Source organism: Siphateles boraxobius, unplaced genomic scaffold (genome assembly GCF_051911475.1).
Source record: "Siphateles boraxobius isolate OS27281-9 unplaced genomic scaffold, OSU_SipBor_1 5, whole genome shotgun sequence".
NCBI classification, from domain to species: domain Eukaryota; kingdom Metazoa; phylum Chordata; class Actinopteri; order Cypriniformes; family Leuciscidae; genus Siphateles; species Siphateles boraxobius.
The window spans coordinates 67,153-94,608 of record NW_027509141.1 but is presented as its reverse complement, the minus strand read 5'-3'; the positions used below and the strand labels follow the sequence as shown (position 1 = coordinate 94,608).

At 43.1% G+C, this 27,456-nt stretch overlaps 1 protein-coding gene across 2 annotated transcripts; it reads right to left on the bottom strand.

The window, feature by feature from the left end:
* Positions 1–12,868: 12,868 nt before the first annotated feature.
* On the bottom strand, positions 12,869–25,814 carry alas1 (aminolevulinate, delta-, synthase 1). 2 transcript variants are annotated; one of them, XR_013195014.1, is made up of 12 exons: positions 25,623–25,792; positions 24,781–24,978; positions 24,022–24,183; positions 23,202–23,312; positions 19,595–19,817; positions 19,254–19,438; positions 18,289–18,468; positions 18,051–18,215; positions 16,784–17,052; positions 16,479–16,641; positions 13,217–13,475; positions 12,869–13,110 (listed from the first exon to the last, which is right to left on the bottom strand). XR_013195014.1 is itself a non-coding variant. In XM_077204352.1 (11 exons), exons 2-11 carry the CDS (start codon positions 24,959–24,961, stop codon positions 13,315–13,317), a joined length of 1,800 nt encoding a protein of 599 aa, XP_077060467.1. In that variant the 5' UTR covers positions 24,962–24,978; positions 25,623–25,814; the 3' UTR covers positions 12,869–13,314. The 2 variants fall into 2 exon arrangements, 1 of the variants encoding a protein (XP_077060467.1); XM_077204352.1 differs by having other exon boundaries at positions 12,869–13,475; positions 25,623–25,814.
* Between the last annotated feature and the right edge of the window lie 1,642 nt (positions 25,815–27,456).

The window sequence follows — 27,456 nt, the reverse complement described above, 5'->3', positions numbered from 1 at the left end:
CTATTACTGTCAAAAACACACTTACACACAAACATAACACTATTACTGTCAAAAACACACTTACACACAAATATAACACTATTACTCTCAAAAACACACTTACACACAAACATAACACTATTACTGTCAAAAACACACTTACACACAAACATAACACTATTACTGTCAAAAACACACTTACACACAAATATAACACTATTACTGTCAAAAACACACTTACACACAAATATAACACTATTAATGTCAAAAACACACTTACACACAAATATAACACTATTACTGTCAAAAACACACTTACACACAAACATAACACTATTACTCTCAAAAACACACTTACACACAAACATAACACTATTACTGTCAAAAACACACTTACACACAAGATCACACTATTACTGTCAAAAACACACTTACACACAAGATCACACTATTACTGTCAAAAACACACTTACACACAAATATAACACTATTACTGTCAAAAACACACTTACACACAAGATCACACTATTACTGTCAAAAACACACTTACACACAAATATAACACTATTACTTTCAAAAACACACTTACACACAAATATAACACTATTAATGTCAAAAACACACTTACACACAAGATCACACTATTACTGTCAAAAACACACTTACACACAAGATCACACTATTACTGTCAAAAACACACTTACACACAAATATAACACTATTACTTTCAAAAACACACTTACACACAAATATAACACTATTACTGTCAAAAACACACTTACACACAAATATAACACTATTACTCTCAAAAACACACTTACACACAAGATCACACTATTACTGTCAAAAACACACTTACACACAAATATAACACTATTACTGTCAAAAACACACTTACACACAAATATAACACTATTACTGTCAAAAACACACTTACACACAAATATAACACTATTACTGTCAAAAACACACTTACACACAAACATAACACTATTACTGTCAAAAACACACTTACACACAAATATAACACTATTACTCTCAAAAACACACTTACACACAAACATAACACTATTAATGTCAAAAACACACTTACACACAAGATCACACTATTACTGTCAAAAACACACTTACACACAAGATCACACTATTACTGTCAAAAACACACTTACACACAAATATAACACTATTACTTTCAAAAACACACTTACACACAAATATAACACTATTACTGTCAAAAACACACTTACACACAAATATAACACTATTACTGTCAAAAACACACTTACACACAAATATAACACTATTACTGTCAAAAACACACTTACACACAAGATCACACTATTACTGTCAAAAACACACTTACACACAAATATAACACTATTACTGTCAAAAACACACTTACACACAAATATAACACTATTACTGTCAAAAACACACTTACACACAAATATAACACTATTACTGTCAAAAACACACTTACACACAAACATAACACTATTACTGTCAAAAACACACTTACACACAAATATAACACTATTACTCTCAAAAACACACTTACACACAAACATAACACTATTACTGTCAAAAACACACTTACACACAAACATAACACTATTACTGTCAAAAACACACTTACACACAAATATAACACTATTACTGTCAAAAACACACTTACACACAAATATAACACTATTAATGTCAAAAACACACTTACACACAAATATAACACTATTACTGTCAAAAACACACTTACACACAAACATAACACTATTACTGTCAAAAACACACTTACACACAAATATAACACTATTACTCTCAAAAACACACTTACACACAAACATAACACTATTAATGTCAAAAACACACTTACACACAAGATCACACTATTACTGTCAAAAACACACTTACACACAAGATCACACTATTACTGTCAAAAACACACTTACACACAAATATAACACTATTACTTTCAAAAACACACTTACACACAAATATAACACTATTAATGTCAAAAACACACTTACACACAAGATCACACTATTACTGTCAAAAACACACTTACACACAAGATCACACTATTACTGTCAAAAACACACTTACACACAAATATAACACTATTACTTTCAAAAACACACTTACACACAAATATAACACTATTACTGTCAAAAACACACTTACACACAAATATAACACTATTACTGTCAAAAACACACTTACACACAAATATAACACTATTACTGTCAAAAACACACTTACACACAAGATCACACTATTACTGTCAAAAACACACTTACACACAAATATAACACTATTACTGTCAAAAACACACTTACACACAAATATAACACTATTACTGTCAAAAACACACTTACACACAAATATAACACTATTACTGTCAAAAACACACTTACACACAAATATAACACTATTACTCTCAAAAACACACTTACACACAAATATAACACTATTACTCTCAAAAACACACTTACACACAAACATAACACTATTACTGTCAAAAACACACTTACACACAAATATAACACTATTACTGTCAAAAACACACTTACACACAAATATAACACTATTACTGTCAAAAACACACTTACACACAAATATAACACTATTACTGTCAAAAACACACTTACACACAAATATAACACTATTACTGTCAAAAACACACTTACACACAAACATAACACTATTACTGTCAAAAACACACTTACACACAAATATAACACTATTACTCTCAAAAACACACTTACACACAAACATAACACTATTAATGTCAAAAACACACTTACACACAAGATCACACTATTACTGTCAAAAACACACTTACACACAAGATCACACTATTACTGTCAAAAACACACTTTCACACAAATATAACACTATTACTTTCAAAAACACACTTACACACAAATATAACACTATTACTGTCAAAAACACACTTACACACAAATATAACACTATTACTGTCAAAAACACACTTACACACAAATATAACACTATTACTGTCAAAAACACACTTACACACAAGATCACACTATTACTGTCAAAAACACACTTACACACAAATATAACACTATTACTGTCAAAAACACACTTACACACAAATATAACACTATTACTGTCAAAAACACACTTACACACAAATATAACACTATTACTGTCAAAAACACACTTACACACAAACATAACACTATTACTGTCAAAAACACACTTACACACAAATATAACACTATTACTCTCAAAAACACACTTACACACAAACATAACACTATTAATGTCAAAAACACACTTACACAAAAGATCACACTATTACTGTCAAAAACACACTTACACACAAGATCACACTATTACTGTCAAAAACACACTTACACACAAATATAACACTATTACTTTCAAAAACACACTTACACACAAATATAACACTATTACTGTCAAAAACACACTTACACACAAATATAACACTATTACTGTCAAAAACACACTTACACACAAATATAACACTATTACTGTCAAAAACACACTTACACACAAGATCACACTATTACTGTCAAAAACACACTTACACACAAATATAACACTATTACTTTCAAAAACACACTTACACACAAATATAACACTATTACTGTCAAAAACACACTTACACACAAATATAACACTATTACTGTCAAAAACACACTTACACACGAATATAACACTATTACTGTCAAAAACACACTTACACACAAGATCACACTATTACTGTCAAAAACACACTTACACACAAATATAACACTATTACTGTCAAAAACACACTTACACACAAATATAACACTATTACTGTCAAAAACACACTTACACACAAATATAACACTATTACTGTCAAAAACACACTTACACACAAACATAACACTATTACTGTCAAAAACACACTTACACACAAATATAACACTATTACTCTCAAAAACACACTTACACACAAACATAACACTATTACTGTCAAAAACACACTTACACACAAACATAACACTATTACTGTCAAAAACACACTTACACACAAATATAACACTATTACTGTCAAAAACACACTTACACACAAATATAACACTATTAATGTCAAAAACACACTTACACACAAATATAACACTATTACTGTCAAAAACACACTTACACACAAACATAACACTATTACTGTCAAAAACACACTTACACACAAATATAACACTATTACTCTCAAAAACACACTTACACACAAACATAACACTATTAATGTCAAAAACACACTTACACACAAGATCACACTATTACTGTCAAAAACACACTTACACACAAGATCACACTATTACTGTCAAAAACACACTTACACACAAATATAACACTATTACTTTCAAAAACACACTTACACACAAATATAACACTATTAATGTCAAAAACACACTTACACACAAGATCACACTATTACTGTCAAAAACACACTTACACACAAGATCACACTATTACTGTCAAAAACACACTTACACACAAATATAACACTATTACTTTCAAAAACACACTTACACACAAATATAACACTATTACTGTCAAAAACACACTTACACACAAATATAACACTATTACTGTCAAAAACACACTTACACACAAATATAACACTATTACTGTCAAAAACACACTTACACACAAGATCACACTATTACTGTCAAAAACACACTTACACACAAATATAACACTATTACTGTCAAAAACACACTTACACACAAATATAACACTATTACTGTCAAAAACACACTTACACACAAATATAACACTATTACTGTCAAAAACACACTTACACACAAATATAACACTATTACTCTCAAAAACACACTTACACACAAATATAACACTATTACTGTCAAAAACACACTTACACACAAATATAACACTATTACTCTCAAAAACACACTTACACACAAACATAACACTATTACTGTCAAAAACACACTTACACACAAATATAACACTATTACTGTCAAAAACACACTTACACACAAATATAACACTATTACTGTCAAAAACACACTTACACACAAATATAACACTATTACTGTCAAAAACACACTTACACACAAATATAACACTATTACTGTCAAAAACACACTTACACACAAACATAACACTATTACTGTCAAAAACACACTTACACACAAATATAACACTATTACTCTCAAAAACACACTTACACACAAACATAACACTATTAATGTCAAAAACACACTTACACACAAGATCACACTATTACTGTCAAAAACACACTTACACACAAGATCACACTATTACTGTCAAAAACACACTTACACACAAATATAACACTATTACTTTCAAAAACACACTTACACACAAATATAACACTATTACTGTCAAAAACACACTTACACACAAATATAACACTATTACTGTCAAAAACACACTTACACACAAATATAACACTATTACTGTCAAAAACACACTTACACACAAGATCACACTATTACTGTCAAAAACACACTTACACACAAATATAACACTATTACTGTCAAAAACACACTTACACACAAATATAACACTATTACTGTCAAAAACACACTTACACACAAATATAACACTATTACTGTCAAAAACACACTTACACACAAACATAACACTATTACTGTCAAAAACACACTTACACACAAATATAACACTATTACTCTCAAAAACACACTTACACACAAACATAACACTATTAATGTCAAAAACACACTTACACAAAAGATCACACTATTACTGTCAAAAACACACTTACACACAAGATCACACTATTACTGTCAAAAACACACTTACACACAAATATAACACTATTACTTTCAAAAACACACTTACACACAAATATAACACTATTACTGTCAAAAACACACTTACACACAAATATAACACTATTACTGTCAAAAACACACTTACACACAAATATAACACTATTACTGTCAAAAACACACTTACACACAAGATCACACTATTACTGTCAAAAACACACTTACACACAAATATAACACTATTACTGTCAAAAACACACTTACACACAAATATAACACTATTACTGTCAAAAACACACTTACACACAAATATAACACTATTACTGTCAAAAACACACTTACACACAAATATAACACTATTACTGTCAAAAACACACTTACACACAAATATAACACTATTACTCTCAAAAACACACTTACACACAAATATAACACTATTACTGTCAAAAACACACTTACACACAAATATAACACTATTACTCTCAAAAACACACTTACACACAAACATAACACTATTACTGTCAAAAACACACTTACACACAAGATCACACTATTACTGTCAAAAACACACTTACACACAAGATCACACTATTACTGTCAAAAACACACTTACACACAAATATAACACTATTACTTTCAAAAACACACTTACACACAAATATAACACTATTACTGTCAAAAACACACTTACACACAAGATCACACTATTACTGTCAAAAACACACTTACACACAAATATAACACTATTACTGTCAAAAACACACTTACACACAAATATAACACTATTACTGTCAAAAACACACTTACACACAAATATAACACTATTACTGTCAAAAACACACTTACACACAAATATAACACTATTACTGTCAAAAACACACTTACACACAAATATAACACTATTACTGTCAAAAACACACTTACACACAAACATAACACTATTACTGTCAAAAACACACTTACACACAAGATCACACTATTACTGTCAAAAACACACTTCAATTGTAAAGTATTACATCCTTCTGTAGTTTTGCTGTCTAGAATTCATGCTAACTTGTGCAAAAATCAGGGTATTAGTCATTTTATATTTTGCTGCTGTAAGACATAAAGAAAAACGTCTAGGTTACGACTGTGACCTCCCCGAGAACAGGGAACAAGACACTGCGTCGATGACGCTATGGGGAACGAAGTACAATCCCAGGATGAGGAGAGCGCATGCCAATTATGTCTTGCAGAAACTGTCAGAAATGGCAGTTAATTTCACAAAAATGCCAAGAACACACTCCTCCTTCGGGTCACACACAGGCTGTCAGTGACAGTATTCCCTACGGCCACCGCCCAAACTATGAGCCTCAAAGTGTCCTCCGAACAACAGAAGGCCACTCAAGGCCTGGAGCCGACAGCTTCTGTGGAAGGCGTTCCTTCAAGGGAAAATGGCCCGCGGGTCCGAAAGGAGTCCAGGCACTTCCTGAGTTTGCTCAAAATTTGCTCATTGACTAGTATAATGCAAGTTAGACTGTTTCACAAAAATAAAGACTGACTTAATTTAGACCAAAAAAATTAGACCCCTTACCCCCAGACTAACCCAGGTCTAACACTCTGTTACCTTGGCAACCAGCAGTAACAATCAGTTACAGTACAAACAGCCAAAAGAAAAGGGAAATATGTATATATATAGATATAATATATATATTCATCACCATTTCAGTGGATTCTTTAAAGGAGCGTTGCGTAGCTTTTTACTTAAAAAAATCTTTAAGATAGAGTTTTCATTTGTAGATTTATGAGCCAACCATAATGTAATAGAAAGAATGACACCTTATGTCCACCCCGGTTGCTCTATCAGCCTGTAGGCTCAATTGTGTGCGGAGGAGATCTGAGGGGAATTACACATTAACAGTACCTGAGATTATCATTGCCACACTGTGTGTTTGTTGTTCCAGCGCGACGTCACAGAAAAATAGAAACCATTTCTAAAATAGAATCGCTGCGTGTCGCGGCTGGTTAGGACAAAAACTCTGATTAACGTGGAATATATGCCTTTTATCGCACGTTGCGGCGTCTCATCGCCTGTAGTTAGGACACGATGTCACGCAGAATGTCTGTTTGATGCTCAGATGAACAGTGGCCTGACTTCACTACCACAGATTGGCACTACCCACTATATAAGCCTGACGACTCTAATCAGAGGAGGCGTATGGGAAGGGTATGCATAGATTACCTATATATGGGAACTACTTTTCTCCTATAAGAACTCTACCTAACACACCCCTTTCTAACAGGGAACCGGGGTCTACTGTTCAACTCTACTAGAAAACTCTCGTAAAGGGAGGAGACCTACAGAGCTCAACCTGCCGCCCGTGGAGTGATGGCCTAAACCACATTCACAAAATGGAGGCCTATCACCATAACTAGACTCTCACACACACACACACACACACACACACACACACACACACACACACACACACACACACACACACACTCACACACACACACACACACACACACACTCACACACACACACACACACACACACTCACACACACACACACACACACACACACACACACACACACACACACACACACACACACACACACACACACACACACACACACACACACACACACACACACACACACACACACACACACACACTCACACACACACACACACACACACACACACACACACACACACACACACACACACACACACACTCACACACACACACACACACACTCACACACACACACACACACACACACCACACACACACACACTCACACACACACACACACACACACGCACACACACACACACACACACAGGCCCTTAAGACAGCAGCCAGAAAAATGGAGCAAAACAGGAAGAAAACAAAACTAGAGGTATTTCGGATTTCATGGAAGGAGAGCTCGATTGCTTACAGAGAGGCTTTAAAAGCTGCTAGCTCTGCTTATTTTTCAACCCTATTAGAAGAAAATAAACATAATCCTAGGTATTTATTTGAAACAGTGGCTAAACTAACAAAACATAAAGTTTCAAGACCAGAAGTTTCCAAGAAACACAGCAGTAATGACTTTATGAACTTCTTCACTTATAAGATTGATAATATTAGGGACAAAATTATAACTATGCAACCGTCTACTACAGCATCACATCAGGGAGTGCATTATAGTCTCCCTGAGGTAAAATTTGATTCATTCATTGCCATAGGAGAGGAAGAATTTTGCAAACTCGTTAATTCATCTAAATCGACAACATGTATGTTAGACCCTATACCGACTAAACTACTGAAAGAGACGCTTCCAGAAGTCATAGATCCTCTTCTTAACATCATTAATTCATCTTTGTCTCTAGGATAAGTACCAAAAAATGTTAAGCTGGCTATGATTAAACCACTTGTTAAAAAAACGCAACTTGATCCTACAGCATTAGTCAATTACAGGCCGATCTCAAATCTACCTTTTCTATCAAAGATACTAGAAAAGGCAGTATCCTCCAAACTATGTTCGTTTTTAGAAAGAAATGATATCTGCGAGGATTTCCAGTCAGGATTTAGACCGCACCATAGCACTGAGACAGCTCTCATTAGAGTCACAAATGATTTGCTCTTATCATCCGATCGTGGTTGTATCTCTCTATTAGTGTTACTTGATCTTAGTGCTGCATTTTGGTACAGTTAGTTCATGCGTTCATGACATCAAGGCTAGATTATTGTAATGCTCTACTGGGTGGTTGCCCTGCACGCTTAATAAACAAACTACAGCTAGTTCAAAACGCAGCCGCTAGAGTTCTTACCAGAACCAGGAAGTACGACCATATTAGCCCGGTTCTGTCAACACTGCATTGGCTCCCTATTAAACATCGTATAAATTTTAAAATATTGCTGATTACTTACAAAGCACTAAATGGTTTAGCTCCCCAGTACTTGAGCGAGCTCTTAACGCATTATAGTCCTTCACGTCTATTGCGATCTCAAAGTTCTGGCCAGTTGATGATACCTAGAATATATAAATCGACTGCTGGCGGTAGATCCTTTTCCTATTTAGCACCAAAACTCTGGAACAATCTTCCTAACATTGTCCGGGAAGCAGACACAGTCTGTCAGTTCAAAGCTAGACTAAACACACATCTCTTTGACCTAGCATTCACATAACACTCTATAGACTTCTATAATTCAATATTAGGCTGCTTAGATTAGGTCAGCCGGAACTGGGAACACTTCCCTTAAATCCTGATGTACTCGTTACATCATAAGAAGAATGGCATCTACGCTAATATCATAAGAAGGATGGCGTCTACGCTAATATCATAAGAAGGATGGCGTCTATGCTAATATCATAAGAAGGATGGCGTCTATGCTAATATCATAAGAAGGATGGCGTCTACGCTAATATCATAAGAAGGATGGCGTCTACGCTAATATCATAAGAAGGATGGCGTCTACGCTAATATCATAAGAAGGATGGCGTCTACGCTAATATCATAAGAAGGATGGCGTCTACGCTAATGTCATAAGAAGGATGGCGTCTACGCTAATATCATAAGAAGGATGGCGTCTACGCTAATATCATAAGAAGGATGGCGTCTACGCTAATATCATAAGAAGGATGGCGTCTATGCTAATATCATAAGAAAGATGGCGTCTATGCTAATATTATAAGAAGGATGGCGTCTACGCTAATATCATAAGAAGGATGGAGTCTACGCTAATATCATAAGAAGGATGGCGTCTACGCTAATATTAGTCTCTCTATTTCTCCCGAGGTTTAGCGCAGTCCGCCGGATCCAGGCCGTATCTGGATCTGATGAAGGACCTGCGCCTGGACACACACACACACACACACACACCCTTCCAGAAGAGTGTGTGTGCTGATGCATATCTGCAGTCTGACTCACATGATGCTTGTGATGTGTGTGTGTGTTTGTGTGTGCGTGTGTGTGTGTGTGTGTGTGTGTGTGTGTGTGTGTGTGTGTGTGTGTGTGTGTGTGTGTGTGTGTGTGTGTGTGTGTGTGTGTGTCTCCAGAACACTCTACAGGGATTTCCTCCACAGTCGCTGGTTCCCAGAAAGAGGAACTGTAGTTTTAGCAGTGGATGATCACGATCACGTCAGGATGATGTCAGTAACATCAGCGTGGGAATCCTGCTTTATTACAATAAATACACTACTATATACAACCGTTTAAGTTTAATATATAGAAAAAACTAAAGCTGAGGAAATAATGCTGTTTTTTACACTCACACACCCACGCACATATCTAACACACTCTCTATCACACACACTCTCACACACACACACTAACATGTCAAGTCAAGTCACCTTCATTTATACAGCGCTTTTAACAGTGTGTATTATTACACAGCAGCTTTACAGTGATAATAGGAGATTACAGTAACAGAGATTGTTTAGGCTTTACAGCAGATCTAGAATAAAGTTATTGTCCAGATAAAGTTAGTTTTGATTGATTCACTTCCATCGCAACGATCATTAGTTATTAACTTAGCAGCCGCTTACACACACCGTTCTAACAGAAAAAAAAACTTTAATGCGATCCGGCCGCTCATTTGCATAAAACAGTGCCTTGTGGCTCTGAGACTGTGTGTGTGTGTGTGTGTGTGTGTGTGTGTGTGTGTGTGTGTGTGTCGCTGCATCTGCTCCTCTTCACAGGACCGGTTTAACAGGTTTCAGAGAGAGTCATGATGGACACTAAAACACACGCACTGAAGAGATCACTCGCATTTGTAATTTAAAGGTCTATTTTTACTTTTATCTAACCCACAAAAATAAGACAAGAGTGTCATGATTCAAGTCAGTGTTGATTCAGTTCCGTTTAATAACTGTAAAGTTCATTGGGTATTTAATAATCAACACTCAATAACACAGAATTGTGCAAACATTGAAACTACACATAAGGCAGTATTTTATATCAAATTTTTAACAATAAAAAGAATCAAATTGTTACTCCAATTTGTTGGTGAAATATAAACATTAAATAACGGCAGTAAAAGCCTTGTTTTCATGACATTCTTTTTTTAAAACATAGCCTACGTTAAATAATGAACAAAACATTACGTTACAAGCCAACATGATTGATTTCAGGAAGTTGTTCTGTATCTTCTGATGTTCATTGATGTTTATTTGCTCCTGTAACTAGTAGTAAAGAGAAGAGATGATCGGTTCATCTGTCACACACATTAAACGCACACAAACACACATTTACTGACTGATGAAACTGACAGGATTTGGAAGCTGAGACTTTGTTTCATATTAAAAATTTAAAAGAACAAAGATTATTGTGATTGTTTGGTGTCAGGTGCTACAGATAATGTTCAGCGAAGTTCCCTTACTGCACAGCCATAACCCTGCCGGGATCTGCACACGCTATTGGCTGGTCAGTGTATCTGCACACGCTATTGGCTGGTCAGTGGGATCTGCACACGCTATTGGCTGGTCAATGGGATCTGCACACGCTATTGGCTGGTCAGTGGGATCTGCACGAACCAATTGCGGAGTGGCATGACTGTGCTAGCCAACTAAAAACATTAAAAAGCAAAACACACCTGATTTTCCTCCATTTTCTGGGAGTTTAAAAACCTTGCTGTATTTCTGTGCAGTTAATTAAGGGAAGGTACACCGCCATCTTGCTGTGGAAGTCACGACTTCCCGACTGTGAAATGTTGGTCTCATGTGGGTCAGGAGGAGACGGTGACGTCACACACACCTGCTCGTCTGCAGTGTCGTCTTCCACATGACCCACTACCTGGACAACACAGCGCAGATGTAGGCTAGTGTGCCAGGATCGGTTATGAACATGATTCATAACAGTCACATTCACTTCCCTATTCTGTGAGCGCAGGAAACAGGGCAGTTGCACAAGACTAGTCTGAACAACTAGCATTCAGCTAGTCATACTTTTCCCATTCAAATTAAAAACCAATCTGCTTTCTATATAACTGACTTAAACTTATGACAAGTTTCAAAGAAAAAAAAATATTAGATAACCGGCATGTAAGGCTAGGCTAGGCAGTTTATGCAACCGGCCCAGCGGAGATTCAACAGAAGCACAAACACACAATAAACATGAAATCTGAGCATTATCCGTTTATTTAAACCTGTGAAGTACATCAGAGTAATGCTTGAGTGATTGATGGATCAAATATGAATAAAAACGGGACTATAATAGTTAAACATCTTTAAATATAAAATACTTTAGATTTACTTCATTAACAAAATACATCAATACACAAATCAAGTGGTCTACATATGTATTTTCTGGATGATAGTCAGCCATGGGGCCGATACGGGCTGACAGAGAGGTGTGTGTGTGTGTGTGTGTGTGTCTCAGCCGCGGGCTGACACGGGCTGGCTGAGGTGTGTGTGTGTGTGTGTGTGTGTGTCTGTGTCTCAGCCGCGGGCCGACACAGGCTGGCTGAGGTGTGTGTGTGTGTGTGTGTGTCTCAGCCGCGGGCCGACACGGGCTGGCTGAGGTGTGTGTGTGTGTGTGTGTGTGTGTGTGTGTGTGTGTGTGTGTCTCAGCCGCGGGCCGACACGGGCTGGCTCAGGCCGCTGAAGAAGGACTTCTCCCCGTCGCTCATCAGCTGGAGGTGCAGCGGCTGCTGGCAGAGGTTACACTGAGCAGAGGAGCTCGGCTGCAGCGCCAGACCCGCCTCCGTCCACACGCGCCTCAGCTTATCTGCGCACAACAACACAAACACACAATTACTACACCGACACGCGCCTCAGCTTATCTGCGCACAACAACACAAACACACAATTACTACACCGACACGCGCCTCAGCTTATCTGCGCACAACAACACAAACACACAATTACTACACCGATCATTATGGCGGACATCATTAACACAGGGTTCGTACTGTAAAATTAAATTTCAGGAATTTTATGCACTACTTTTTTAATAGAGATGCACCGATTGATCGGCTGGTGATCGGAATCGGCCGATTTTCACGTGATCGGCGACCGGCCGGTCAATCTGATATATTACGATTTTTTTGCCAGTCAAATGCACTCGGGCGGCGCATGATTAACAACGCGCAACATCAACATCACACGTGCACACGGAACGCACATGTAGGAAACCTTGTGAATTACGGCCGTTTCACACCGCAAGCGTGAGCTGGCCGTTTTCCCCCGGCGTGCATGTTAATCAATCAGTGCATTCACACCGCGAGCAGGAGCAGCGAGCGAGCGCCGAGCAGGAGCGGCGCGTGAGCGTCGAGCAGGAGCGGCGCGCGAGCGTCGAGCAGGAGCGGCGCGCGAGCGTCGAGGAGCAGCGAGCAGGAGCAGCGCGTGAGCGTCGAGTAGGAGCAGCGAGTGAGCGTCGAGCAGGAGCAGCGCGTGAGCGTCGAGCAGGAGCAGCGCGTGAGCGTCGAGCAGGAGCAGCGCGTGAGCGTCGAGCAGGAGCAGCGCCTGAGCGTCGAGCAGGAGCAGCGCGTGAGCGTCGAGCAGGAGCAGCGAGTGAGCGTCGAGCAGGAGCAGCGCGTGAGCGTCGAGCAGGAGCAGCGCGTGAGCGTCGAGCAGGAGCAGCGCCTGAGCGTCGAGCAGGAGCAGCGCCTGAGCGTCGAGCAGGAGCAGCGCCTGAGCGTCGAGCAGGAGCAGCGCGTGAGCGTCGAGCAGGAGCAGCGCGTGAGCGTCGAGCAGGAGCAGCGCGTGAGCGTCGAGCAGGAGCAGCGCGTGAGCGTCGAGCAGGAGCAGCGCGAGAGCGTCGAGCAGGAGCAGCGCGTGAGCGTCGAGCAGGAGCAGCGCGTGAGCGTCGAGCTGGAGCAGCGCGCGAGCGTCGAGCAGGAGCAGCGAGCGAGCGTCGAGCAGGAGCAGCGAGCGAGCGTCGAGCAGGAGCAGCGCGCCAGCGTCGAGCTGGAGCAGCGCGCGAGCGTCGAGCTGGAGCAGCGCGCGAGCGTCGAGCAGGAGCAGCGCGCGAGCGTCGAGCAGGAGCAGCGAGCGAGCGTCGAGCAGGAGCAGCGCGAGAGCGTCGAGCAGGAGCAGCGCGTGAGCGTCGAGCAGGAGCAGCGAGCGAGCGTCGAGCTGGAGCAGCGCGCGAGCGTCGAGCAGGAGCAGCGAGCGAGCGTCGAGCAGGAGCAGCGAGCGAGCGTCGAGCAGGAGCAGCGCGAGAGCGTCGAGCAGGAGCAGCGAGCGAGCGTCGAGCAGGAGCAGCGAGCGAGCGTCGAGCAGGAGCAGCGAGCGAGCGTCGAGCAGGAGCAGCGAGCGAGCGTCGAGCAGGAGCAGCGCGCCAGCGTCGAGCTGGAGCAGCGCGCGAGCGTCGAGCAGGAGCAGCGCGCGAGCGTCGAGCAGGAGCAGCGAGCGAGCGTCGAGCAGCGAGCGAGCGTCGAGCAGGAGCAGCGCGAGAGCGTCGAGCAGGAGCAGCGCGTGAGCGTCGAGCAGGAGCAGCGCGTGAGCGTCGAGCAGGAGCAGCGCGCGAGCGTCGAGCAGGAGCAGCGAGCGAGCGTCGAGCAGGAGCAGCGAGCGAGCGTCGAGCAGGAGCAGCGAGCGAGCGTCGAGCAGGAGCAGCGAGCGAGCGTCGAGCAGGAGCAGCGCGTGAGCGTCGAGCAGGAGCAGCGAGCGAGCGTCGAGCAGGAGCAGCGAGCGAGCGTCGAGCAGGAGCAGCGAGCGAGCGTCGAGCAGGAGCAGCGAGCGAGCGTCGAGCAGGAGCAGCGAGCGAGCGTCGAGCAGGAGCAGCGCGTGAGCGTCGAGCAGGAGCAGCGAGCGAGCGTCGAGCAGGAGCAGCGAGCGAGCGTCGAGCAGGAGCAGCGAGCGAGCGTCGAGCAGGAGCAGCGAGCGAGCGTCGAGCAGGAGCAGCGAGCGAGCGTCGAGCAGGAGCAGCGCGTGAGCGTCGAGCAGGAGCAGCGCGTGAGCGTCGAGCAGGAGCAGCGAGCGAGCGTCGAGAAGGAGCAATACCTGTTTTCATACAGAAGTTTAGTTTCCTAAATAAGTAAATATATCACATTTTTGTATAGTTGAATATAGGAACTGAAAATGGTTCTTCCATACCATAACTCTGCACTTACATGTGTGAATTTCCCACACCAGGAGTAGGCTAATAATTCATTTAGTTAAATTTTATTTAATTTGTTAAAAAAAAATGTTCTATGTAAAATGCTCTATTAAAGAAAAGATAGAAAATAAATATTTGTGTGTGCTGTAAAGTGGTTAGAAAAAATGAAATCGGAATCGGCTAAAATCGGTATCGGCAGATCAAACTCATGAAAAATCGGAAACAACAATAAAATTGTAATCGGTGCATCTCTATTTTTTAACTTTCAAGGACTACAATGAGAGATCTCACTTATCAAACAATATCTTTATTACCTTCAAATTAACCACTGAAAGGAAAATGACTAAGATATCGCTTTCTGATATTCCCCCATTATGACTGAGCTGAAGAAAGCTGGATCAAATACCTGGATGTTTGTCTGAGCAATATTACACACACACACACACACACACACACACACACACACACACACACACACACATATTTATCTCCATAAATGTCAAGGACTTAAATTTTACACTTCACACACTCTGTACGAAGCGTTTAAATCACTGCGTTTATTCCGATAAGCTGATCTGCGCGTCTCATTACAAGTTTGTTGGATGTTGCAGGTTTAGTTCCTGAATACCCGAGACTAAAGATCACACACACACACACACACACACACTCACACACACACTCACTCACCCACGAAGTACTGCATCATCTGTGGCGTGTGGTGAGGCGTGGGCGCGATGCGCAGGAGCTCCTCTCCGCGCGCCACCGTCGGGTAGTTGATCGCCTGGACGTAGATGTTGTAGCGGCTCATCATGATGTCACAGATCTCAGTGTTCTTCTCAGCGTCTGCAACCTGAAGCACAGACGAATGTGTGAGAGTGTGTGTGAGTGTGTGTGTGTGTGTGCGTGTGTGTGTACGTACCCGCACAGGGATGATGTGGCTAGGGCAGTGTGTGTGTGTGTGTGTGTGTGTGTGTGTGTGTGTGTGTACGTACCCGCACAGGGATGATGTGGCTAGGGCAGGGCACCACGGGGAGGCCGTTGTCCATTAGCATCTGGCGCAGGAGCTTGACGTTGCGCTGGTGTTTGAGTCGTAGCGATCGGCCCTCCTCGCTCTTCAGGATTTGGATAGACTGGCGCGCGCCAGCGAGGAGCATGGGAGGAAGTGATGTCGTGAAGATGAAGCCCGCGGCGTACGAGCGCACCGTGTCCACCAGGGCATTAGTGCTAGCGATGTAGCCGCCCACACACCCGAACGCTTTCCCTGCGGACACACACCAGACCACACTCAGCACAGAAGAGTGAGAGCAATATAACACACGGCGTCCGCACGATCACATGATCACAGCTGGCGTCCGCACGATCACATGATCAGACACGATCGGGAGCCTCGTTTAATGAGGATTAATCGAAAGTTCGAAACAAAACTGGCTTAGTGACACACACAATCACTCACACACACACACTATGAGAATATGAACTTCATTTCCAGAGCCGCTCTGTAAAACGCTGATGAACTTCAGTGACTCTGCGTTTCATTTAAGAAAAACTATTGTTATATCATTAACAGAGGAAACTCAAGGTCTTCACCACAACCCATCAAAATAGAAGTTCGGTTTAACTTGATATATTACAGTTGTACAGTAGAATTTAGATATCTAAATTTAATAATAATACTAACACTAATAATAATAATGTTTTTCTTCTGTTGTAATTTTAACAGTATAAAGCTCAGTTTACCGCATGTTGTTTGACAAAAAAGTTTAATTTCATATAAAAGATCAATTAAATTAATGTTTCATGTCTTCATTTGATTACTAGAAAATTCACAACACAGAATTTGTGGAAAACAAAACATTTCATAGAAATTAAAAAAAAAATATTACTAAAATGGTTGTTTTTATTAATATTCAAGCATCACAGACAATGGCAAAGCAGCTCTGGATTAATGTCAATAACACTTCTTCAAATGACTCCTGAATGTTTCCAGGCAACAAGAGATCAGAGGAGCCACTGGAGCATTGAGGGGCCGTTACACACACACACACACACACACACACTCACACACTCTCACACACTCTCACACACTCTCACACACACACACACACACACACACACACACACACACACACACTCACACACACTCACACACACTCACACACACTCACACACACACACACACACACACTCACACACACTCACACACACTCACACACACACACACACACACACACACACACACACACACACACACACACTCACCCAGCGTGCCGGAGATGATGTCCATCTTGTGCATGACCCCGTCCCGGTCCCCAATGCCTCCTCCTCGGGGCCCGTACAGTCCCACCGCATGAACCTCGTCCACGAACGTGATGGCGCCGAACTCATGAGCGACGTCACACATCTCCTCCAGCGGACATACAGCACCTGACACACACACACACTCCGTGAGCTGCTGAAGTACGGACCCGTAACCAGATCACCAGAGGCTCTCACTGACCGTCCATCGAGTGCACCGTCTCGAACGCCACGATCTTCGGGCTCGAGGGGTCCGACTGCTCCAGGAGCTGCCGCAAGTGAGCCGTGTCGTTGTGCCGGAAGACAAACTTCTTGGCGCCGCTGTTCCTGATGCCCTGGATCATCGAGGCGTGGTTCCCTGCGTCCGAGTAGATCTCGCAGCCTGAGGACAGAACAGCTTATTAGAGAGGACAAGTTACTTATGCAAATAACTAGGGATGAGCGGCTCGCAGTTGCTCGTGATGCGTTCGGATCAGCTCCTCACGGTCTGCCACACGTCTTCTGTCCGCAAGTGTTCTCTCGGTTCTGTCATGAGTGAACAGTTGAGGAAGAAACCGCCGCGTGTTTGTCTGTTTATTCGGTCTTAAAGTGACAGTAGACTAATATTCCTGCTGTTGTCTGTGTCATTAATGTTAATAAAACAACAAAATACAGCTTTAACAAAGATGAAACTAGAAACTTTCATTTCTACAGTGAACAAATAGTATTAATTAAATTCAGACGTAATTATTCATTTCTGTACCTGAATACTACTGTTTATAGACTTTGTAACTGTCATTTAGTATTCATACCTGCTTGTAATTTGAGTATTTGTTCTTATATTATTACTCACTGTTCACTTGTTTTTAATGATGTTTGAACTTTATCAGTTAGGCTAGTTTTTGATGTAGATTCAAAGAAACTTTAGTAAAAAATCAAAAGCAAAAGTTATAATATATATATATATATATATATATATATATATATATATATATATATATATATATAACATTAAACAATATTTTTGCTGATCCAAAACATGATTTAATCCGTGACTCAAAAACTGTAAATGATCCGAACCATGAATTTTGTGATCGGTTCCAACACTACAAATAAAAAAATTCTTCCATGATGTGCATATTTAAGAATCTGAGTGTTTGTGCTTCAGAGAAGTGTTTTCTGCGTTACCGGGCAGCATCTTGGCGAGCGTGAAGAGCGTGGAGTCGTTGGCCACGAAGCAGGAGGTGAAGAGCAGGGCGGCATCTTTCCCGTGCAGATCCGCCAGCTCCTGCTCCAGGTCCACGTGGAACTTACTCGTCCCCGAGATGTTGCGAGTCCCTCCGGCCCCGGACCCGTGCTTCGCTAGAGTGTCCCTGTCCAAAGAGAACAAACACATCATTACATTTTGCATTAAAAACATTGTATTCCAGGATAATTTGCTGAAAATGTCATAATGCATTATTTATTACATTATTAATAATGCTGAAAATAGTCGATTTTGTTTGATTTTGTTGTGAAACGAGACTCACGTTATGGTCTGCATCACCCGTGGGTGGCGGCTCATGCCCAGGTAGTCGTTGCTGCACCACACGGACACGTGTCTCCTGAAGGACTGGCACTCTGAGTAATTGTCTGCCATTGGGAACTCCGTCGCTCGGCGGTTCACCGTCTTAAACACACGGTACGTGTGATCGTCCTTCTTCTCCTCGATCTTCTTCTCAAAGAACTCGTCGTAACGGAAGTTGGACACGGCTGAAAGAGAAGAGGACTGCGTTTCAGAACAGGTTTACAGCGCAGCGGTCGTCACTGCGGTTTACAGCGCAGCGGTCGTCACTGTGGTTTACAGTGCAGTGGTCGTCACTGTGGTTTACAGTGCAGTGGTCGTCACTGCGGTTTACAGTGCAGTGGTCGTCACTGCGGTTTACAGTGCAGTGGTCGTCACTGTGGTTTACAGTGCAGTGGTCGTCACTGGTTTACAGTGCAGTGGTCGTCACTGTGGTTTACAGTGCAGTGGTCGTCACTGTGGTTTACAGTGCAGTGGTCGTCACTGGTTTACAGCGCAGCGGTCGTCACTGGTTTACAGCGCAGCGGTCGTCACTGCGGTTTACAGCGCAGTGGTCGTCACTGCGGTTTACAGTGCAGCGGTCGTCACTGCGGTTTACAGCGCAGCGGTCGTCACTGTGGTTTACAGCGCAGCGGTCGTCACTGTGGTTTACAGTGCAGTGGTCGTCACTGTGGTTTACAGTGCAGTGGTCGTCACTGTGGTTTACAGTGCAGTGGTCGTCACTGGTTTACAGTGCAGTGGTCGTCACTGCGGTTTACAGCGCAGCGGTCGTCACTGCGGTTTACAGCGCAGCGGTCGTCACTGTGGTTTACAGCGCAGCGGTCGTCACTGTGGTTTACAGCGCAGCGGTCGTCACTGCGGTTTACAGCGCAGCGGTCGTCACTGTGGTTTACAGCGCAGCAGTCGTCACTGTGGTTTACAGCGCAGCGGTCGTCACTGTGGTTTACAGCGCAGCGGTCGTCACTGTGGTTTACAGTGCAGTGGTCGGTCGTCACTGTGGTTTACAGCGCAGTGGTCGTCACTGGTTTACAGCGCAGCGGTCGTCACTGTGGTTTACAGCGCAGCGGTCGTCACTGTGGTTTACAGCGCAGCGGTCGTCACTGTGGTTTACAGCGCAGCGGTCGTCACTGTGGTTTACAGCGCAGTGGTCGTCACTGCGGTTTACAGTGCAGTGGTCGTCACTGTGGTTTACAGTGCAGTGGTCGTCACTGGTTTACAGTGCAGTGGTCGTCACTGTGGTTTACAGTGCAGTGGTCGTCACTGCGGTTTACAGTGCAGTGGTCGTCACTGTGGTTTACAGTGCAGTGGTCGTCACTGGTTTACAGTGCAGTGGTCGTCACTGTGGTTTACAGCGCAGTGGTCGTCACTGTGGTTTACAGCGCAGGGGTCGTCACTGTGGTTTACAGCGCAGCGGTCGTCACTGTGGTTTACAGCGCAGCGGTTGTCACTGTGGTTTACAGCGCAGTGGTCGTCACTGTGGTTTACAGCGCAGTGGTCGTCACTGTGGTTTACAGTGCAGTGGTCGTCACTGGTTTACAGCGCAGTGGTCGTCACTGCGGTTTACAGCGCAGCGGTCGTCACTGCGGTTTACAGCGCAGCGGTCGTCACTGTGGTTTACAGCGCAGCGGTCGTCACTGGTTTACAGCGCAGCGGTCGTCACTGTGGTTTACAGCGCAGGGGTCGTCACTGTGGTTTACAGCGCAGCGGTCGTCACTGTGGTTTACAGCGCAGCGGTCGTCACTGTGGTTTACAGCGCAGCGGTCGTCACTGTGGTTTACAGCGCAGCGGTCGTCACTGTGGTTTACAGCGCAGCGGTCGTCACTGTGGTTTACAGCGCAGCGGTCGTCACTGTGGTTTACAGCGCAGCGGTCGTCACTGTGGTTTACAGCGCAGCGGTCGTCACTGTGGTTTACAGCGCAGCGGTCGTCACTGTGGTTTACAGCGCAGCGGTCGTCACTGTGGTTTACAGCGCAGCGGTCGTCACTGTGGTTTACAGCGCAGCGGTCGTCACTGTGGTTTACAGTGCAGTGGTCGGTCGTCACTGTGGTTTACAGCGCAGTGGTCGTCACTGGTTTACAGCGCAGCGGTCGTCACTGTGGTTTACAGCGCAGCGGTCGTCACTGTGGTTTACAGCGCAGCGGTCGTCACTGTGGTTTACAGCGCAGCGGTCGTCACTGTGGTTTACAGCGCAGTGGTCGGTCGTCACTGTGGTTTACAGTGCAGTGGTCGGTCGTCACTGTGGTTTACAGCGCAGCGGTCGTCACTGTGGTTTACAGTGCAGTGGTCGGTCGTCACTGTGGTTTACAGCGCAGCGGTCGTCACTGTGGTTTACAGCGCAGCGGTCGTCACTGTGGTTTACAGCGCAGCGGTCGTCACTGTGGTTTACAGCGCAGCGGTCGTCACTGTGGTTTACAGCGCAGCGGTCGTCACTGTGGTTTACAGCGCAGCGGTCGTCACTGTGGTTTACAGCGCAGCGGTCGTCACTGTGGTTTACAGTGCAGTGGTCGTCACTGTGGTTTACAGTGCAGTGGTCGGTCGTCACTGTGGTTTACAGCGCAGCGGTCGTCACTGTGGTTTACAGCGCAGCGGTCGTCACTGTGGTTTACAGCGCAGCGGTCGTCACTGTGGTTTACAGTGCAGCGGTCGTCACTGTGGTTTACAGCGCAGCGGTCGTCACTGGTTTACAGCGCAGCGGTCGTCACTGTGGTTTACAGTGCAGTGGTCGTCACTGTGGTTTACAGTGCAGCGGTCGTCACTGGTTTACAGCGCAGCGGTCGTCACTGTGGTTTACAGTGCAGTGGTCGTCACTGTGGTTTACAGTGCAGTGGTCGTCACTGTGGTTTACAGTGCAGTGGTCGTCACTGTGGTTTACAGTGCAGTGGTCGTCACTGTGGTTTACAGTGCAGTGGTCGTCACTGTGGTTTACAGTGCAGTGGTCGTCACTGTGGTTTACAGTGCAGCGGTCGTCACTGTGATTTACAGTGCAGCGGTCGTCACTGTGGTTTACAGCGCAGCGGTCGTCACTGTGGTTTACAGCGCAGCGGTCGTTGCTGTGGTTTACAGTGCAGTGGTCGTCACTGTGGTTTACAGCGCAGCGGTCGTTGCTGTGGTTTACAGTGCAGTGGTCGTCACTGGTTTACAGCGCAGCGGTCGTCACTGTGGTTTACAGTGCAGTGGTCGTCACTGTGGTTTACAGCGCAGCGGTCGTTGCTGTGGTTTACAGTGCAGTGGTCGTCACTGTGGTTTACAGCGCAGCGGTCGTTGCTGTGGTTTACAGTGCAGTGGTCGTCACTGGTTTACAGCGCAGCGGTCGTCACTGTGGTTTACAGCGCAGCGGTCGTTGCTGTGGTTTACAGTGCAGTGGTCGTCACTGGTTTACAGCGCAGCGGTCGTCACTGTGGTTTACAGTGCAGTGGTCGTCACTGTGGTTTACAGTGCAGTGGTCGTCACTGTGGTTTACAGTGCAGTAGTCAGTCCAGTGGTTTAGAGCGGGACAGAAGCCTCATACAGGAAGTGGTTTACAGGAAGTGTTTACAGTACAGTGGTGGTCAGTATGGGACAGAAGCACGTACTCTTGGGCATGTTCTCCTGCAGCAGATGCGAGACTCGAGCTGGACGCTGCTTCATCAGCTTCTTCATGAGGTTTCCTCCCATCTCAGTGTTCAGCTCAGATGCAGAGACGTCTGTAAAAGAGTAACAGTCAGACCGGGAAACTGCTCGAACACAACGCATGGGACTCAGTCAGAGAGTTTAGAGTTTCAAAGGGTTAAAGGACTGTAAAAACCACGACTTATAGTATAACCGATACGATATATGGTATAATTATAAAAGTATAACCCTCACAATTCAAAATACTTGATCCATTAATACTAACACTCTTCTTATTCTATATCTATAATAAAAAATATGGCGTGACACTTCACATTTGATGAAATAACTGTTTCTCCATAGTTTTGTTCTAATCAGTTATGTACATTAGGCTTTTATGTTACATTTAATGTTGTTAAATTTATGTTGATTGCTTTTTATGAGTGGACTCATCTCCACTGTGATTGGTGGTTGTCAGTGTATTAAATTGGTACAAAACAGGTATTAGTACTTCAATAGGCAAGTAATTTAACCTTATATAAGATAATGAAAAAAATGTTTTACTATAAATTTAAGTCAAGTCTGTAAAACCTATAATGTTTCTACAGTATTTTCTAAATTTCTGACAACCACAGCCACCGTTTTGTTACCGTAAATTTAACGAATTTTTTTTTACAGTATATTACATTTGATCTTTGCATGGTCTGAACTAAAACGACAGACGAGCTGAATGAAAATGCACGTTCCCTCTCTGCCAGTAGGTGGCGCTTAAGGAAGAGCATGAAAACACACGTGCTCACGGACCTTTGCACACGGTGCGAACCTCAGACACGTCCTCCTGTAGAGCCAGGCTGGCCTGCCGCACCACTCCACTGCTGCCCTGCCCCATCTCTGCCGCCAGGAACGGGCACTTGGAGGAGGAGCCGGCGGGGGGGGCGGAGGGGCCCTCAGGGGCCGCGGTCACATCTAAAGCAGAGACAACACTCTTTAGCAAAACCACACACACAAACACACACACACACACTCTCACTCTCTCTCTCACACACAAACACACACACACACAGCTGGAGGTCGTGGACCCGAGTGAGCGCACCAGTGTCCTCGAGGCGAGGTCCATCATGATGGGACACTTCACTCACTCACACACTCTCACACACACACACACACACACTCTCACTCTCTGTCACACACACACACACACACACACACTCTCACTCACTCACACACACACTCTCACTCTCTCTCTCTCTCACACACACACACACACACACAGCTGGAGGTCGTGGACCCGAGTGAGCGCACCGGTGTCCTCGAGGCGAGGTCCATCATGATGGGACACTTCACTCACACACCCACACACCCACACACTCTCACACTCTCACACACACGCACACGCACACACACACACACACACACACACACACACTGACTGCTGGAGGTCGTGGACCCGAGTGAGCGCACCAGTGTCCTCGAGGCGAGGTCCATCATGACGGGACACTTCACTCACTCACACACACACTCTCACACACACACATCACACACACACCTCACACACACACACACCTGGGGTCGTGACCTTCTGGCCGCTGGAGGCCGTGGATCCGAGTGAGCGCACCGGTGTCCTCGAGGCGAGCTCCATCATGACGGGACACTTGACGGCGTACGCCACCAGGCTCTTGCGGGTCTGCTGCAGGAAGGCCTGGGGAACGCGGGACAGGAACGGGCAGCGCATGAGGGCGTCCATGGATGATCCTCCAGAGTCTGCAACACAAGAGGCTCGTTAGACCGGCACAGTCTCCGAGGTCCAGTGTGTGAGCGTGTTTCTGTAACATAATTGGCTCAGAGCCACGGTCTGAATCACATGATCACGGCTCACAGAGATCAAACCTCTGTAATGCTGAACTCCTACAGTAATCTGACCCCAAACACCAGTCTGTACAGGTGCTCAACACACACACACACACACACACACACACACACACACACACACACACAGTTGACCATTAAATCTGATGATGTCCTCATTCAGATCACTGTGATTCAGAGAAAAACCTGTCAGGTGACCCATGATGATCTCTGATCTGTGTGTGTCTGTCTCACCTCTCCAGTGTGAAAAGAGCTGTGTGTATATACATGTTTATAAATGTATAACAACCTAAAAATGCATGAATTCGAACTATGAATAGTATTTATTGAATGAACATGTCTTGTTCCCTATTGAACTCTCACTTCACGCGGGTTTCACACACATCATGAAATAACGTCTAGATTTGAAGATAATCTACCGCTAACGTTAAAGTAAAGACTTTGACAAGTATTTGGAGATTTAAAGCTCGTGTAGAAGCGCGACGCGACGCGTCCGTCAATGAAGCCGCGACTCTTTAATAAACAAGCCACTCACTCACCTCTCTGATGTCCGAGATTATTACTCCTTTCTATCGCTGAGAGTGTCGCGCTGTCGATGAACAGTGTTTTATCGCTTGTTTGTGTGTTTCTGTGTGCGATGAGCGCGTTGTGTCGTTATCCTGCACTGAGGACGAACGAGAGGGCGAGCGGCGCACAGGGATTATATCAAACCAACAAATATCGCGAGACTTGCGTAATACTGCGAGACGAATCACATAAAACCATCAAATATCGCGAGACTTGCGTCATACCACACGCCTATTTCCTTCCGCGTATTCACCATCTCATAAACTATTTACAGTATAACACTTTAGTATTTCCTTGTATAAAGATTACTCCTTTATTTGTGTCTCTAATGGTTTTTTTATGCTGTTAAATGGGAGTGTACAGGCAGAAAGTTGAGCAATACCAGATTTTTGACGATAGGCTACGCCCTTACAGGAATATTTCACATCGAAAATGAAAATTCAGACTTTAAAAGGCACGTAGCTATGACTCTTTCCTTCGCGGAACACAAGACAGAAATTCACGGTCATTGTGCCATTTGTTTTGTTGTATTCTTGTAAAGTGCTTTGAGAGGGAGTTTTGTAAACGTGCCGTAAAAAAAATAAGTTTATCATTATAGTTTATTATTACCGCGTTTCGAAATGCACATCGTTTCAAAGCAGCTTTACAAGAATTCATGATGTTACTATTTATGAAACTTAATTGTTCACATTATAGTTTATATATGATGACAACATTGTGATTTGCAATATTTATTACCATAAGGACGTGTAATAAATAAGCTATAGAAGTGAATAATGACACCCAAATTTGTGTTTAATATCTTGTGTTCCACGGAAGAAAAAAGTCATTGGAATGACATGAAGGCGAGGAATGGACAATTTTCATTATTGGATTAAAAATACATTTATTGAAGTGTTAATGAATGTAAGACATGTAGCCTATAACAAACATAGGCCTATAGGAAATATAGTTATTCAATCATGATAAATGAGTTGTTGAACATGTGCTGGAGGAGGATATATAAAATATCTGTAGACATTAAAGTCACCATGAAATCAAAATTGATAGTTCTTATTTTTTAAGGAAATATTGCACAATGATGCATACTGATGTTTTTTTGGATAAAGGACATTAAATGTATTACAAAATTAGCAAAATAGAGCGAGCTTTAGTGATTACAAACATTTAATTACTACATTACAAATTTCTCACTAGAAATGAAGTTGGACAAAAACGTACATTTACACACAAACTGACCATCGGCTGAGTGAATTGTTATTATAAGTTTTGATTTGAATTATGAATTGTAAGTATATGAATTGTTTATTATCTTAAGTCTGAGTGGATCAGTCTCATTTTCCTATTATATTCCTATTACAATTAAGTGTGCAAACTATAGGAGCAACACATTCATAGCAACTGCTGCATTTCCGTCTCCAGGCGAGCCGGTGTTCGATACACACAGGCACGGGTTCGAGGAACGCATGGACTGGTGAAATTATTACCTTGAATGCAAAGTCACTCTAGACCAAAGCATCTGCGTAAATGTAATGAAGTGTAAATCGTAGCAGTCAATATGTATATTTTGCTAATGATACTTTAGTTTGACTGAGTAACTGTGGGAAGTGTTTTCTTCATGTTGCAGGAATAAGACACAGAATTTCTTACACATTGTTTGAAGTCTGTTAAATTATTACCCAACAGCCAATCCAGCGCTGTGTGTGTGAGTGTGTGTGTGTGTGTGTGTGTGTGTGTGAGTGAGTGTGTGTGTGTGTGTGTGTGTGTGTGTGAGCGCCCTCTGCTGACAGCAGCAGGTCCAGCAGT

Coding starts and splice junctions, on each gene's coding strand:
- alas1 (XM_077204352.1), bottom strand. CDS start 24,961: ATGGACGCCCTCATGCGCTGCCCGTTCCTGTCCCGCGTTCCCCAGGCC. Junction 18,216..18,288: donor GACGGTGCACTCGATGGACG/GTCAGTGAGAGC, acceptor TGTGTGTGTCAG/GTGCTGTATGTCCGCTGGAG. Junction 16,642..16,783: donor GCCACATCATCCCTGTGCGG/GTACGTACACAC, acceptor TCTGTGCTTCAG/GTTGCAGACGCTGAGAAGAA.